Source organism: Somniosus microcephalus, chromosome 6, assembly GCF_052327205.1.
Source record: "Somniosus microcephalus isolate GS21.2 chromosome 6, FLI_Smic_1.0, whole genome shotgun sequence".
Taxonomy (NCBI): Eukaryota; Metazoa; Chordata; class Chondrichthyes; order Squaliformes; family Somniosidae; genus Somniosus; species Somniosus microcephalus.
In genome coordinates, this window is record NC_140992.1 from 80768411 (window position 1) to 80786821 (window position 18411).

The 18411-nt window shown below is 43.6% G+C and overlaps 1 protein-coding gene across 1 annotated transcript in view; it reads right to left on the reverse strand.

Annotated features, from left to right (window-relative positions):
- LOC147115831 (IQ domain-containing protein J-like) overlaps positions 1-18411 on the reverse strand; it is a 314840-nt gene that overhangs the window by 72796 nt on the left and 223633 nt on the right. Inside the window, exon 2 of the mRNA XM_085989452.1 lies at positions 2580-2644. Within this exon, the coding sequence (XP_085845578.1) occupies positions 2580-2644 (65 nt within the window). The remainder of the gene's footprint in view (positions 1-2579; positions 2645-18411) is intronic.

Sequence of the window (18411 nt, forward strand, 5' to 3'; positions counted from 1 at the left end):
GACTGCAAAACGCTCCCCTCAACCTGTCGTTGCTAGCGGCAGGCGGTAAGACAGGGGGCGCCACTCAATATCCGGTCAATGGCGCTACCGGGGCGTTGTACACTCGACTCAAGTCACTATCTGCCAGCGCAGGAGATCATGGCAGTAGTGGTTAGCGCCGCCGCAAAATGTCGTTAATTTCATGAGTGGCAAACCAACTGAATTTTTCCCCCTAACTGTTTGGGAACCGGGGCTATCCTCTGTACACCTGGCACTTGGCACTTCTCAGAAACTCACACCTGCCAACCAAACTGCACTACAATCGGAGCCTTTGCTATCTTCTGTCTGACTTCTCAGAGGTTTCTAGCACACCTGCCATCAGGGTCCCACGCTTTTTATACTTAAGAGTTCCACCTACATTTTCAGTAGTACTTCCTCATCTATAGTTATGCTATCTAATTACTCCATCTTATGTCCTTTCATTCCCACCATCACATTCTTCTGTGAAAACTGAAGCAAAGTATTCATTTAGTATCTTCGCCATTCTTTCACCCTACAGGAGAAGCTTTCCTTTTTGGTCTCTGATTGGTCCTACCTTTTGTTTAAATGATTCTTTTATATTTTATGTGCTTATAAGTTCTTTTACTATTTTCTTTTGTTATCTGCTAGTGTTTCTTCATACCTATTTTTAGCTTACCCTCCATATTTTCTATATTCCACTTGATTTCTTTCTGTATCATTAGCCTGAGAGTTATCAAATGTCTCTTGTTAATTGATTTTTATTTGAATTTCTTCATTTATCCAAGGTACTCCAGCTTTTGCTTCTTATCGGAATATGTCTAATTTGTTCTAATTATCTTCTATTTGAAAGTTTCCCATTGTTTGTCCACTGTCTTAACTGCCAATTTTCCTGTATTTGGGTTAGTTCCTGGTTTAATTTTATTGAAATCTATTTTGTTTGTTCAGTCAAGTACCATTGTATGTGAAATAACAACAGAAAATGCTGGAAAAACTCAGCAGGTCAGGCAACATCGTGGAGAGAAATTTGAGTTGACGTTTCAGGTCGAAACCCTTCTTCAAAACTGGAAAGAAAAGAAAATAGATCGAAGGCCTTCGATCTATTTTATTTTTTGTCCAGTTTTGAAGAAGGGTTTCGACCCGAAACGTCAACTCAAATTTCTCTCCATGGATGTTGCCTGACCTGCTGAGTTTTTCCAGCATTTTCTGCTGTTATTTCAGATTTCCAGCATCTGCAGTATTTTGCTATCGTACCATTGTATGTGGTTGTTCCCTCACTTTTCAGTTTTTATATTGAATCTAATTATGTTATGTTTGCTATTCCCCAACCCTTACATTACCTGCTCACACCATTTCATTTGCTATCCAGCACTGTCTCCCTCCTTGCTTGATTAAAATATGCTGATCTGGAAAGGAGTTCTTGATACAGTGTAGAAACCCCTGTCCATTGCTGTCAGTTACATTACTTTTACACCAGTGTATCTTTGGATAATTAAATTCATCCACTTTTACAGCTCTTGTTATTTCTGCATATTTCTCAAAGTTGTTCCTATGTCTCTTCCTCGATCTTATTGTCATGCTTTGACTGTCTACAAATAACTCCCAGAAGAGTAATAATTCCTTTTTATTTCTTTAACTCTCACCAAATAGATTCAGCGTTTGCACCATCACCTGTATGAACCCTATGATCTAGTAATATAACAGACTCTTTGATTAACACTGCCACCCTGACTCCTTTTCTTCCTATTCTATTGCTCCTGAACATTTTGTGATCAGCAATGTTTCACTCCCAGTCCTGCCATAGACGTGTTAGTTATTTTATTATTCTTCCCCATAGCATTATCTGCCTCTAGTTCACCAATTTTATTCAGAATACTTGAACATTTATGTACATACAATTTAAACCTGTTGTGTCTATTTGGCAATCTAACTCTTTTTAAAAGCCCCAAATTATTTACTGGAAATGATTAAAATCACAAAAGAAAGAGTGTGGGAAAAATAAAATAAAAACAGTGTTCTTTATTACTTACCTGTTTTTATTTTATTTTTCCCACACTCTTTGCTCCATCTGCTTTCCCCTCTGCTTCCTAGTCTTGTTTATCCCCTCAATTATAGTGTCCCATCACCAAACCATCTGCACTCAACTGAACAGCAGCTGAACAATCCCTGCTCTCCCTGCCCCCACATTAATAGTCCTGTTCAATGTCTCTCCCAGTCTTTCCATGCTGCAAGCCAAACTGTTTGGGAACCGGGGCTATCCTCTGTACACCTGGCACTTGGCACTTCTCAGAAACTCACACCTGCCAACCAAACTGCGCTACAATCAGAGCATTTGCTATCTTCTGTCTGACTTCTCTCAGGTTTCGAGCATACCTGCCATCAAACTGAACTTGAAGCCTTCCCAGTCAATGTGACTTAGTGCCACACTATCTCTGCTGCACACTCACTGAGCATTGAAAAGGCATCCTTTCTTTTGTGATTTTAATAATTTCCAGTAAATAATTTTTCTTGCATTCTTTATGTTTTTGCACATTTTGTATTTATTAGAAGATGTAGCGTCAATCACTGACTAAGGTACTCACTTTTGAACGACATATTTTGCATCATGCACTTGATCCAAAGTGTTTTCCAGTCTATTCAATTCCTCCTGAGATTAAAAAAAGACAAGCATCAACATAAAGCCAGATAATCATACCATTTGAGCTGATATTGAGCAAATTCTAACTTTTTCCCACCATTTTCTACAATCTTTATGATCCTTACATAATGCACCATTGCCCAATTGACAATTCAGATTGACGACCTAGCCCTAGGTCTATGCCAATAACACTCGTAGGTCAGGAGCTATTAACCCTTTATATACTACTCCGTCCCTTCCAATAGAAGCAGCTCAGAATTGTACCAGTTTCTGTGGTGCTAAATGTGGCCCATGTATATCGATAGGCAGATTTAGCAGCAGCTGAGAATTCCACATGGATGAGTTTTGTGCATTTTCCCCAAAGACGTAAACATAATTTTGACACCGCTGCATATGCACAAATCTCACATGAATAATTACAGCAAAATTGCAATTGTAACTTTGCCAGACTGTCTGAGATTATCACAAACATCAGCAGATGTTCTGTGACAAGCCAGCAATGCTAAAAGCCAATTACTAGCCCATGTAGTCAGGCTGACAGCTCAGCCTGTCTGTGGACAAGCAGCTGAATGGCAGGCTGGACATATACAACACTGGCAGACACCACTTTCGCCAGCAGCATTTTCCATCTAAGATAGTATGTAAAAAATCATGCTCCATGAAGTCTATTTTGAAGTCACAAACAGAGCAAATTCAAATATCATATTGAGCTTATTCAGATCCATTCCAATAAAGAAAAATAACTGTAAATGTTGGAAATAAAACAAAAAATAACTGGAAGTACACAACAGGTCAATCGGTATATAAAAGGGAAAAGACAAAATAACATTTTGGGTGGAGACTCTTTGACGAAGCTTAAGGACTTGCAGCATTTTCTGCTTTTATTATGGATTTCTAACAGTCTAAAGCTGAATTTTTGCTAGTGCTACATTAGTTTGTCTGGGGCCTGTCGCCTGCACATGTGGGAACTCCTGAACACGTTGTGTGTCCTGGAAAACGACATATGCAGGAGGAGCCGCCAACTGTTCGAGTTCAGAGTTTCAGATTGATAGTAGGACCATTGCTTTTCTTGTTATATATAAATGACCTACACTTGGGTATACGGATTACAATTTCCAAGTTTGCGGATGATACAAAACTTGGCAACTTGGTAATAGTGAGAAGGATAGCAGACTTCAGGATGATATAGACAAACTGGTGAAATGGGCAGACACATGGCAAATGCAATTTAATGCGGTTAAGTGTGAAGTGATGCATTTTGAGAGGAACAACATGGGGGGGGGCAGTATTATCTAAATGGTACTATTTTGAGGGGAGTGCAAGAGCAGAAGGACCTGGGGTTGCATATTCACAAATCTTTGAAGGTGCCAGGGAAAATTGATAAGGTGTTAAGAAAGCTTATGGGATACTTTGCTTTGTAAATTGGGGCATTGAATACAAAAACAAGTCATTGGTTAGGCCTCAGCTTGGAATATTGGGCCAGATTTTCAAACCCCCACGGGTGCATACATGGTGCTATTTTGCAGGGTTATGAGGAAAAAGTTGGGGTGTGGGACTAAATTGGAAAACTCTTTCAAGAGCCGGCAAAGGTACGATGGGCTGAACGGCCTCCTTCTGTTCTGTGATTTTACAAACCTTGGCGGATCCACGGCAGGCGATGTCAGTGGCAGTCCCGGCCCCGCTGCTGTCTTCATCGCGACCTCTGAAATTAATTTCCCCTGATTGGGCTTGCGCGTTACCCGGCCAATTAGAGGAAGCGGGTCTGATGATGTAATTTGATGGCGCGTCATCAGCCGGTTTCTTTAAAGGGACCATGGCCAACTTTATTTTGACATTTGTGCTGTCAGTGTTCTACAGCATTGAGGTGCTGCAAACACGGACAATCACTGCACAGAGGCACAGGGCTGCACCCAGGCTCTCACATAGGCTTATGGAGGGAGTCACAGCATGCAGGAAGGTCCTCTTCACTTACAATGGGCGGAAGAGACCTCCCGAGGAGATCAACACAATCTGGTTGCACATTGCAGAGGGGGGCACAAGCAGGGATGTCGTCAGGAGGACCAGGCTGCAGTGGCGCAAATCTTTCAATGATCTCAGTAGATCACGAAACATTAGTATAAAGCCACACTCAACTTCATCCTGCTGTGCCTCTCATCACATCCCCATCATTCTGCCTTTCCGACACCCTACTCCTGCACATCCTTACTCACACCAACTTACCTTGTGCCTCCACCCATCCCTCTCTATATACATAATCACATCCCCATCTCACTAGCCACCCCTCACACTCACCCTCATCCAAGTGCAATCATATCAACTAACAACACACAAGGGTAGGCACTTCGGTGTTTTATGCAATGTTCATGCAAAGTTTCTATTAATGTGGTGTCAAACATTGAAACTTTTATTTTCAACACTTTGCGTTCTTGGAAAGATCTGTGTGCACCTTTGAAAGTGGCTTAGTGAGTTGCAGTGAATGGTGAAACATAACGGTACCCCCCGCAGTGGTCATGAGGATGAAAGGAATGACTTGGGCATTGTAGGGATGCTTTATGGTGTTGATGTGGGGTGGCAGACCCGACATTTGGTAAAGGCACATGGTGGCATGTTGACAGCGAGGTCCCGACCCGCTGTCAAAATAAACCACTTTCCCACCCGACCCACCACCGATCGTGTCCGCTAAACCCCCAGAAAATTCCCACTTGCATTTCCACAACAGATTCAGGATGCTGCAATTCTTTACACAAGTCTCCATCCAATGTGACCTCATTACCTCTCCCACCATTGACAGATCACTTCTGTCATCTCTACTTCACCTGCCATCTATTCCATCAGCATGGGTACCCTTGAAACTCTTTCACATTGATCCTCAGATTCCCACCATGATCAGTCCCAACACCAGCAGCACCAGGCACACCAGCATCACCAACAATAACACCAACCTTCTCCACAATCAACTGATGCTGCACAGGACACAGGGCATCAGCACCTGGCCACGTTGCTGCCTGTGAGGCCAGGGATGGCCTCACCATGGCCAGATTTACTTCACTTGACACTGTACACCCTAGCACCCTAGCTGCCACATGATACGCCAGGTTGGCACCACCCCACACCATCACCATAAAGCATCCCTACAATGCCCAAGCCATTCCTTTCACACTCATCACCATTGCGGGGGGATCGCATCATTATGTCTCACCATTCACTGCAACCCACTAAGCCACTTCCAAAGGTGCACACAAATCTGTCCAAGAACACAAAGTGTTGAAAATAAAGGTTTCAATGTTTGACACCACAGTCACAGAAACTTTACATGAACACTGCATAAAGCACCCAAGTGCCTACCCTTGTGTGTTGCTCATTGATATGATTGCACTAAGATGAGGGTGAGTGTGAGAGGTGATAAGTGAGATGACGAAGTGATAATGCAGATAGAGAGGGATGGGTGGAGGTGCAAGTTAAGTTGGTGTAAGGATGTGCAGGAGTAGGGTAGGGAAGGCAGGGTGATGGGGATGTGATGAGTGGCACAGCAGGATGAGGTTGAGTGTGGCTTTGCAGTAACGTTTCGTGATCCACTGAGATCATTGAAAGGTTTGCGCCACTGCAGCCTGGTCCTCCTAACGACATCCCTGCTTGTGTCTTCCTGTGCAATGTGCAACTGGGGAGGTCTCTTCTGCCCACTGAAAGGGAAGAGAACCTCCCTGTGTGCTGTGACTCCCTCCCATCATGGGAGAGCCTGGGTGCAGCCCTGCACCTTTGTGCAGTGCTTGTCAGTGTTTGCAGCACCTCAATGCTGTAGAACACTGACAGCACAAATATCAAAATCAATTTGCGCATGGTCCTTTTAAGGAAATCGGCTGATGATGCGTCATCAAATGACGTCATCAGACCCGCTTCCTTCAATTGGCCGGTAAACACGCTGGGCGGGCTTAACAAGCCCAATCAGGGGAAAATCATTCTACAGAGTGGGCTGAAGCCAGCAGCAAGGTCAGGACCCGCCACCGACATTGCCTGCCATGGACCCTCCGAGGTTGGTAAAATCCAGCCCGCAGTGAGGAGTAGTTTGTGGCTGAGTGAAGATATCTCTGTAAGGTGGGAACTTTTACTGTATATTTGAAGCTGTCAACTCAACAGCTGATTCAATGGCCACTGAACCTCTGCCTGATCTTGAGAGATGTGGTCCATGACCATCGTGGACCCCGTGGGTGAGCTGTCAAATGCAGGTGGTGAGCTCAAATTTATTCTTAAGTGTCTCTAAACAAGCCACTAATGACCTGAATTGGGTCCCCCGCTTTGAAGCCATCACTGCGTGTCGGGTCTGCTCAGCGCTGACAGACCTGACATCGGGGAATGGTGCGTGGCGGCGGGTTCACAGCGGGGTCCCGACCCGCTGGGGAAAAAAACACTTTCCCACCTGACCCACCACCAATTGCGCCCGCTGACCCCCATAAAATCCAGCCCTATGATTCTATTAAAGCAGCTTAACAGCGAAAAGAAGTAAAAATATCATGCATTTCATTGATGAGACTTGCTTTTTAGGATTGCCCATGTAAAGTACAGAAAATGGTGCGTAAGAAGTTTGTTAATACTTAGGTATGCTTAAACACAGTCCAAATTTAATGTGAAACTGTTCCACCTGCAGAATGGCATTAGTTCTTTTAAGTTATTCAAATGTGATTGATGCAACCAAAAAGGCTTTTAGAAATGTTTGCTTGTCTTCCTCCTATATAGTGTGGGTGTTTTAAGTTTTATGGACTTCTACATAGCTTACAAAGCAGAAAATCTATACTAATTCCACTTCTGAGTAACGACTGTAATGATATCAGCAAATAGTGATGTTATTTGCCTGTTTGATTATCATGTCTTACCAGCATGTTTGCATGTATTGATTACTTATGCCTGACCAGCAGAGGTCATGTGACAGAGACAAGCAGTTTGAGTTTAGTTTCAGTTTCGTTCTAGATGCATCACTAGCATGGTGTCTCCTGTAAATGCTGTTAGAAAGAGTTGAACATACTTTAGATTAAAAGACATTCTCTTTCATAAATGTCTCGTCACTGAACCCACAAAGAAATCAATACATGGTGTCAGAAGTGGGATTGAAAGAGATGAAGAGGAAAAATCTGAAGTTAAATCAGCTCTCCACATATTAGCAAGCCAAAAGAGAAAATCGTTACTTACCTTGGAGAATAGCTAACGAAGTGAAAAAATGGAAGGATTACACCCACCGGCGAAGCTTCAGTTAACAGTAATGTGGCTGAAAATTGGAGGAGGTTCAAACAACGTGTGGGGTTGTATTTAGCGGCAATCGGAGCTGACGAGAAAAGTAATAAAAGGAAATCGTCACTGTTCTTACATGTCGTGGGTGATGAAGCGCTGGAGGTGTATAATAACTTCACATTTGCTGTTGATGGAGACAAAATGAAGCTAGATAAAATAATGGAACAGTTTGAGGCCTACTGCATACCTAAACGTAATGTGACATTTGAGAGGCACAGATTTTTCACATGTGTACAGAAAACGGGTGAGACTATTGATCAGTATGTGACTGAACTGAGAAACAGAAGCAAATCGTGTGAATTTGGGGGACTGACAGACTCGCTGATAAAAGACAGACTGGTGTGTGGTATTCCAGATAATAGTCTAAGGGAAAGACTGCTAAGAGAGCAAGATCTAGACCTGGGAAAAGCCATAGCACTGTGTAGGGCTACAGAGACTGTGAAGTTGCAGGCAAAGGAGCTGTTCAGTGACAATAGCTGCAACGTGGATGCAGTGAGAAAGAACGGATACAAACCGTTTAACAAAACGAGCGCCAATGTGAAAAAAGAGGCGTGGCCAGCGAACGAAAATGAAAGGGACAATCGAAAGTCATGTAGTCGATGCGGTACACAGCATCCACCAAGAAAGTGTCCAGCATATGGTAAAACATGCAATAGTTGCAACAAGAAAAACCATTATGCCCGTTGCTGTAAGAACCAAGCGCAACAAAGCAAGGTCCATACAGTAGATGAACGCGAGATAGAGGAGTTCTATGTAGATGTTGTGTCTGAAAACAAGAAAGAAGAAAGAGACTGGATGTTGACACTAAAAGTGAATGACATACACATTCCATTTAAATTGGATACTGGAGCACAAGTTAATGTGATATCAGAGACTGATTTTAAGAAAATTAGACCCAGACCAAAGATACATGGAATAAAAGTGAAAGTGACAGGATACTCAGGTACTGATATACCAGTGAAAGGAAGATGCATTGTCAAAGTGACACACAAGGACAGAGAGCACACGCTAGCATTAATCGTGGTGCCAAAGGATGTGCAAGCCATACTAGGTTTAAAAGCCTGTGAGAGACTGAACCTGGTAAAGAGAGTCCTCGTTGTGGAAAGTGAAGGAGAGACAGTCTATGATGAACTGAATGTTGCGTACACACCGGGTAAGCTGATGTATACAGCAGACACATTGTCCAGAGCTGTTGACCCAGGAGAGCCCGCAAACACAGTGAAAAGACTGATGTACAAGGCAAAAGACAGTGGAACTGACTTCTACCAGAGCATGCTTGTATACCGCACAACGCCGCTCGAGTGTGGTATGTCACCAGCCCAACTCCTTATGGGACGTATGCTAAGGTCAAACCTACCCATCCCGGAGAACCTCCTGAAAACAAAAGAGGGGGAGAAAGTGAGGAAGTTCAAAGAACAACAGAAAGAAAAGCAAAAGTACTACTATGACAGAGGAACACAAAACCTACCTGAACTCCACACTGGTGACCAAGTAAGGTTGAAAGACAAAACAAACACATGGACTCAGAAGGGAACTGTCCCAAGTGAAGTTCAACCAAGATCATACACCATTCAGACAGATGAGGGTGCTGTTCTGAGAAGAAATCATCGAGATCTTCTCATGGGACCAGCCACAGCAGGTCAAGAGACTGATACTGTTGAACAACCTGATCACACAGCTGAGAACCAATCATCTGAGGCAACAACTCAGATTCAAGGACAATCAATCAGAAAATCCTCAAGACACGTGAAGCCTCCTGAGAGACTCATTGAGCAAATTTAAGGACTATTGTTATAGAAGGAAGTAATGTTATCTTATTCTTTCTTCGAGTTCTAGTGTATTTACATATTTCATGTGAACACACAAAGCAAGGTTAAAAAACCTTGATAATGATAATGATAATATAAGTTCATTAAGTGTTACAGTTAAAATGCAGATTAATACAAAGAAAACATGTGGTTAGTTAAAAGTAAAATACTTTTGTTTTAAGAAAGGGAGATGTAATGATATCAGCAAATAGTGATGTTATTTGCCTGTTTGATTATCATGTCTTACCAGCATGTTTGCATGTATTGATTACTTATGCCTGACCAGCAGAGATCATGTGACAGAGACAAGCAGTTTGAGTTTAGTTTCAGTTTCGTTCTAGATCCATCACTAGCATGGTGTCTCCTGTAAATGCTGTTAGAAAGAGTTGAACATACTTTAGATTAAAAGACATTCTCTTTCATAAATGTCTTGTCATTGAACCCACAAAGAAATCAATACAACGACACTTAGCTATTTGCTTCTAAATTCATTATTGCAGCACATTTTGCACACATAAACCATTTTTGATTGTCTGACTCCAGAACTTGTGCATGGGAAAAAAGTAAATAAATTTTGTAAATGCCATTCCCGACAGAAGAGGGCAGTTGCCCCATGTTCAGAGCTTTCAGAAATACATTGAAGCCTGTAACACAAATAAACTACTGGAATAAAATCATAAATTGAGGAAATTAAACTGGAATTGGGCCAAGCAAGTATTTATTTACAACACTGGAGTCTGTTGTAATGTAGAAATCTATGCTTTGATTTAATGATTTGATTAATCTAAGCAGTATGTAGTATGGTCGAGCTCCTTTTTGATTGCTTACATAATTTAAAATCTCTTCAGTCTCTCCGCATGTAATTTAGGGTGAATACATTTCTAAAAAAAAAGACAACAGGTTATACTCAATAATTAGGGTAATAGTTATTTCAAAGCTCTGTGTTTTGCCCCCATCAAATAACGTTGGGGGGAGGGGGGTGGAGGGAAGCTGTTCCTAAATTATGAAGTATTTACATCAGTAATATTTAAGTATCAAAATTAAAATATCAAAGTCCACAGTTTAGACACATTTCTATGAATAAGTAAAAATCAAAATAATATATTTGGGGGAAAACAGACAATGCTGAAAACACACAGCAGGTGTTTCCATCTCTGCGGAGAGAATAAATGAACCTCTCAGCCCACAGCACCCCTAGTTTAATGAAGGGTTGTAGCCTGAAACATTTACTTGTTTTTTCTCTCCATAGGTACTGACTGGCCTGTTGTGTGTTTCCAACATCATCTGTTTTTGTTTCAGATTCACAATATTTGCTTTCTCTTATATGAAAATGTTTTATTTTTCCAATTTTCATCTCTTTTCTTTCATCTCTTTTCTCTCCTCTAGCCTGAAGGTATTGACTAGTGCAGAGATTCATGGACATGGACATGTCATGGGCAGATGCATCTGCGACAGGTTGCTTGTTGAGGATGGGGTCAAGTAGGCTTTTCCTTCATGTTAGTTCTCTCACCACCTGCTGCAGGCCCAGTCTGGCAGTTGTGTCCTTCAGGGATGCTAACAGCATTATTACTCAAGTAATCATTCTTCGTGCGTGACCTTAGACAGCTTTGCTCTGATTCAGGGTTCAAACCTCATCTACAACTTGAGCACATAATTTAGGCTGGCACTTCTGTACAATACTGAGAGAATGCAGAATTGTTGCTGAAGGCGTCCTTTGGATGACATTTTGAAGCTAAGCCCGTCTGCGTGCTTTGGTTAAAGATCCCATATGAAGAAGGGCAGGGAGCTCCGCCAGTGTTCTGACCAAGCAGTAATCCATACTGTGAAGCGATTGGAGATGTTCCCGAGGGACATCATAAGGTGCTATACGACTGAAAGTCTTTCATTCTTTCTTTTCATCAATAGTGAGAATTGAAGCTTTGGTAAGAAGCGGGGAGTAGAACCCAACATCATCCCAATAACTAAACCACTACAATGTTTGATGAGTTGATATTGGTACCAATACAGTTAGGTTACAATCATTTTTTGTAATTTTGTTTTAAATGATCAGCCATGTTGTTGAAGTTTAAAGCAAAACTTGAAGGAAAGAAAATGCTTGAATTGTCTTGTGCAATCAATCACGACAGGCTGTAGAAATGCATTAAGTTCAGTTGATGAAAATGCTGCCACAGCAATTTGAAAATGTAAGGGCTTAAAAGAAATATTCCAAACACTACCAAAGCCACAAATCACACCGGATTTCTATTAAGAATCAAACAACCGAATGACCCTGTAAAATGAATGATTTAGTTTCTTTTCCCCAAGGATCAACCGCTCATTCCAAGCACTGGATTATAGGTATCTATGTCCTCAAACACTGCAACAGTTTCTATGTAGTTTGAGATGGAAAGTTTATCTTTTTATGTACAATAAAATATGAGTGGATGTGTACTATGAGGCTACAACACATTCAATGAATTCTGATGAGGTCAAATCCTCAAGAGTATTACACTCAGGACACTACGCCAGTCAGGATTTATTTTATTCAGCAAATGCTTTGTATAATCATCCCTGTTTTTGTACTTTATCTGGGAGAAGCCTGGCTGCAACTTGGGCATGTTCAAACTACAATTAACTGCATCACTGAACAGTTTCTGTAAGGCAAGTGCCAGGATATCACTTATGGAAGGAGCTATGAATGAAAATACACCCATTATAGAACATGTGACAGGAAAAGGAGATTTTCCAAGGAAACAATATAATGATCCTCCTGGGAATAATATAGGGTGTGTGTAACATTTACTGTGAGGGGGACCAAAGGCACAATACAATGTTACATTCAGGATACAGGTTCTCCTTTGGAATATCCTGCAGAGCAAGTTCCTGATCTCAAGTCAGGTTAACTGGAAGAGGCACCCTATGAGAAGTAAGGAGTTTCCCCACAGGAAGAGGGGACAGTCAAAGAGTGAATCAAACTGCACTTGACTTACACACCTAACAATAGGCTCAAAAGCAGCAAAAAGACCCAAGAACAATTTATTTTCCCACTGGCTGAGAAAATGGACACTGCAGCAGGGGGTGAAGCAAAAAGGGAGCAAATCCAATCAAAATGGAGGACTGGCACATTATAAAGGCACCATGACAGCTGCTAGGAAAACAAATACAGACCACATGATGCGCTGGGGATTATTACACACCAGATGCACATTAAGGAATGGAAGCCTTTACGGTTCAGTAAGGCAGCCCTCAGGGTGGTGTGTGGGCAGTCAACGATCCCCTGGACTTGCGGGAAGCCTGCAATGTGCGGGAATCCCAGAGCCCTATCCTGCTGCTTCCATTTGTCCACGAGGGAATGTGATGAACTTAGAAAATGCTGGAAATACTCAGCAGGTTAGGCAGCATCTGTGGAGAGAGAAACAGAGTTAACGTTTCAGGTCAAAGAACCTGACGAAAGGTCATGGACCTGAAAAGTTAACTCTGTTTCTCTTTCTACAGACGCTGCCTGACCTGCTGAGTGTTTCCAGCATTTTCTGTTTTTATTTCAGATTTCCAGCATCCGCAGTATTTTGCTCTTGTAATGTGATGAACACGTTTGCTCTACCAAACATAGTCACGTGCTTAATTGAAGCATGAACTGCAGACTGTCTGATATTACTGATATCCCCTGTTGCAGTCTGGAAGCAGCCAGAGACAAAAAAGTTGAGGACTGCGGTTATTTTGTCCGCAACAGGCAATGAGTTCTGGGTCTTGTAAGAATTGACACAGGTCTGTGACAGCCTCCTTATATGCTCCTGTGGCGACACGCCACCACTGGACATAATCCGCTCACGGCGGCACGGACAGTTTAAGCAGACGCCCCCAGCCGGGGGCCCTTTCCTCCAGCAACTTGTTTCCCACAGGGACAGGCTGCCGGGAGCACTTCCTGTCTGGGGAGTATTTAAGTGGTTGCGCGGGCTTTTCCAGTTTCTCTTTGCCATGAGGTTGATTAAAGCAGTTGTGTTTCACTAACTCTGGTCTCGACTCCCACGTTTGCCGCGGTATCTCAACACTCCTCCTCAGTAAACTGCAGGTCGATGATTCTGGGCCCATACACCCTATTGTGAGGGTAAGGATGCCTTTAACTCCCCTCTTCCTCTGTGGACTCCCTACAGCTCCAGCTGCAGCTCCATGTGGTCCTTCCACTTGTTGTTGCTGCTTCTCTTCCTCTAACCAGAATGGAGTGGCCAAAGGGATTTTTTATCTTTTGATTTAGCCAGTTCCTGAAGGTTGGGCAGCAACTAAATTTAGAAAAACAGTGATTCTGCAATCAAGTACTACAGGGAAATACAAGCAAGACATCTACCAAATCTTCAGCCATCTACATTGTAGCAGTTGTGGGCCACTTCAAGTAGCACTGAACAGTGTGTGGCTTTAAGAATCCGTCAACAGTGCTGTCTCATTCTAAAAATGATGTTTGGGTCCTAAATATGCCATAGGACCCGATGTGAATAGCACAAGGCTCCCGCCTGTTTCCAGCAGAAACGATGGCCATCTAAATCAAGCCGGCTCAAAAATTGCATCAGACAGGGTTTGGGCAGTAAGTCAGCGCTTTACTTGTTATTTTTATCCCAGTACTGCTCGATCACACTGAAAAATGGGGCAGAAGGGAGATGAAAATCGGGGCCCCATTATTTCATATTTATCTACAATTCACAGTTTGCTATACATACTCCATAATAATGTTCCCAGGAAAAGGGAATTATATTATTTCCCAGGAAAATCTCCTGTTCCTGTCACATTTTCTATTATCAGTCAATCATTACTGCCTGGTCCTTTCAAAACAAGCTTATTGCCTGTTGATTTACACTGCGCTGCTTGCTGAAAGTTACTGAGTACTGTAAGAATTTATAGCGCTCTAATTTAAGCTTAGGGAGATGGAAAGGAATTTGTTAACAGTTTTGGACTAGATTTTTGCAAACAATTCAATTACTCAACTTGAAGCACTGACATTGTTAGGAAATAATGTTTTTAAATCTTTAAATGGGTCAGAAATTGTTATTTCAGCATTATGCCTTTCGAAAGCAGACTGCTTGCAATAAACAGTGCAGCTTATTTCTGCAGTCATTTATGACATTTGACTAAAACCTTGAGAGAACGCAAATCAATTCTTTCGCACCACTCCAGAAATCTATTCAAGTGGAGGACAAGTCATGCAATTACAAGGTATTTTGCACCAGAGAGATGGAACATCAATTTTAGGAGAGACTGATCAAATAAACAGTTGGGGGGCGATTTTCCCACTGGAGGCAAGATGGAGGCAGGTTTCAGTTTGGGTGGGTTAGGAAACTCGCCTCCACTGATAGGTTTCAAAAATTTGTGATTTTCCCATGATTGGCCACTTGATTTCAGAGGTGTGGGATGCCTTGCTCAATTATTGTTTTGGGACTGAAACTCGCCTCTCTTGACAGCACTTTTCCAGTCTGATTTTATGGCTTCTTGCTCCCTTGGATCGTTCCACAGCATTTCTGCATCTCCTGCACCACCTCTAACATCTTTTGAGAAACCACTATATCCAATTCCAAGGTAAGGGCCTACCCGAGGCTCTCAGATGAGGCGCTGCAAATGTTGTTGGAGGGGGTGACAGCTAGCATGGAGGTGCTCTTCCACTCATCTCAGAGGAAGAGGCCTGCCAAAGAAACCAAGGCTGTGTGGGTACAGCTGGCAAGGGATATAACCTCCAGACCTGTGTGCAGATTGGGAGACTGTTTCTGTGTATTGATGAAATGCCATCCCTGTTGGAAAGCATTAAAATGATTTGAAGCCAAAATGGCATTATGACATCTGTTCTTTCGCCTTAGGCAGCTCCACATTGCGGGCACCACCACACTTGCGTTGTCAGGTTGGTGGCCTGAGTGAAAGGAGGCCAGAGGGACCATTGTCAATTATGTCCTAGGATGAAGCAAAGGACATGTGCCAACTTGGGCAACCTATGCAAATCTGGCCATGATAGAAACATAGAAACATAGAAGATAGGAGCAGGAGTAGGCCATTCGGCCCCTCGAGCCTGCTCCACCATTTAATGAGATCATGGCTGATCATCCAAATTCAGTACCCTGTCCCTGCTTTCTCCCCATAACCCTTGATCCCTTTAGCCTCAAGAAATATATCTAACTCCTTCTTGAATATATTTAATGAATTGGCCTCAACTGCCTTCTGTGGTAGAGAATTCCACAGGTTCACCACTCTCTGGGTGAAGAAATTCCTCCTCATCTCTGTCCTAAATGGCTTACCCCTTATCCTTAGACTGTGACCCCTGGTTCTGGACTCCCCCACCATCGGGAACATCCTTCCTGCATCTAGTCTGTCTAGTCCTGTTAGAATGTTATAAGTTTCAATGAAATCCCCTCTCATTCTTCTAAACTCCAGCGAATATAAGCCCAATCTCTCCTCATACGTCATTCTTGCCATTGCAGATATCAGTCTGGTGATTCTTCGCTGCACTCCCTCCATGGCAAGAACATCCTTCCTCAGATAAGGCGACCAAAACTGCACACAATACTCAAGATGTGGTCTCACCAAGGCCCTGTACAACTGCAGCAAGACATCCTTGCTCCTGTACTCAAACCCTCTCGCTACGAAGGCCAACATGCCATTTGCCTTCTTAACCGCCTGCTGCACCTGCATGCTTACCTTCAGCAACTGATGCACAAGGACACCCAGGTCTCATTGCACTTCCCCTTTTCTCAATCTATTGCCATTCAGATAGTAACCTGCCTTCCTGTTTTTGCCACCAAAGTGGATAACCTCGCATTTATCCACATTATACTGCATCTGCCATGCATCTGCCCAATCACCCAACCTGTCCAAATCATACTGGAGTTTCTCTGCATCCTCCTCACAGCACACACGCCCACCCAGCCTTGTGTCATTCATAAGTTCATTTCTTGCATCCCAGGCTCTGACCTCCTCCTCCTCCTCCAGATCCTCCTCCTCATCCTCATCTGAGGTCCATGCAGAAAGAAATCGAATGGTTCCCATGCTGCTTGTAGATGCCTCCTTTGGGGAGGCGCTCATTGCAAGCAGAGAGAGGGTCTTCCAAGGTGGCCCCACAGTTGATGCTGCAGCACCTCTGACTTCGTAAGGCCTTCTAAAAGTGCTCAGAGACCTTTTAAAAGCCAAGGTCTGGCATCTGCAAGTAATCCTTGCTGCAATAAACGATGTCTTGTTAGACCTGCAGCAGTGAAGAGGCCAACCACGGGACCAGAACCGATGTCCTAGGGGGAGTGTTTGCTAGTACTGTTGGGGAGGGTTTAAACTAAAATGGCAGGGGGTTGGGAACCTGTGCAGGGAGACAGAGGAAAGGGAAGCAAGGATAGAAGCAAAAGACAGGAGGGAGAAAAGCAAAAGTGGAAGGCAGAGAAATCAAGGGTGTAAATCAAACAGAGCCACAGTAAATAATAATTCTAAAAGGACTAAGAGTATTAAAAAATCAAGCCTGAAGGCTTTGTGTCTTAATGCGAGGAGCATTCATAATAAGATGGATGAATTAGCTGCGCAAATAGATGTAAACGGTTATGATATAATTGGGATTACGGAGACATGGCTCCAGGGTAACCAAGACTGGGAAGTCAACATCCAAGGGTATTCAATATTCAAGAAGGACAGGAATAAAGGAAAAGGAGGTGGGGTAGCATTGCTGGTTAAAGAGATTAACAATAGTAAGGAAGGATATTAGTTCTGATGATGTGGAATCTGTGTGGGCAGAGCTGAGAAATGCCAAGGGGCAGAAAACATTAGTGGGAATTGTATACAGACCCCGAAACAGTAATGCTGAGGTTGGGGATGGCAGTAAATGGGAAAATAGAGACGCGTGCAATAAGGGCACAGCAGTTATCATGGGTGACTTTAATCTACATATAGGCCTAGAAATTCAGTGTGCTGCGCCACCAGTTAGCGCCCAAAGAGGGCACTTAGTGGGTTTAGAGCCACTGGCCACGCCTCCCGCAAAATTTAGCGGGGTGCTAATGGCGGCGTTAGCCGGTAGCGCTGCGCCGCCACCGATGACGTCAACGGTGTGCGCAGCACCCCGCTACTGCCCCGATCGCGAAATTTGGTAGCGCCCCCCGCTGTAACGCCAGTCGCAATTTGCGACCGGTTCAGGGGGGCCTACCTGCAGCGGTAGAGGCGCTGAGGTGCGGAGCGGCCATTTTTTTTGCTGGCCGCCTGCCAGCACCTCTTCGCGCAGCCATCCCCGGTCTCCTGAGCCCCCCCCACCGTGTTGTGCCAGCTGTCTCCCAAGAGCCCGGCACTTCTCCTCGGTGCCGGGCTCTTTTGCCGGCACTCGCGATCTCAGATCGTGCTGCAGCAGGCACCTCCCCTTTAAGAAGTGTGGTGCTGTGGCATGTTGCACTGTGAACTTCAGTTGCAGCACCCCAAGATGGATGCGGGGTGCCTCGAGTAGCGCTGCACTTCCGTCTGGGGCGCTGAAACTGAATTTCCGGCGGGCGTTCGCGACTCCTTCCAGGGCAGTACTTCCAGCGCCCTGGCGAGACTGGTGCCCCAAATGGGGCGCCACTGAAATTCTAGGCCATAGATTGGGCTAACCAAATTAGTAATACTGTGGAGGAGGAATTCCTAGAGTGTATACGGGATGGTTTCCTGGACAAATATGTCGAGGAACCAACTAGAGATCAGGCCATCTTAGACTGGGTATTATGTAATGAGAAAGGA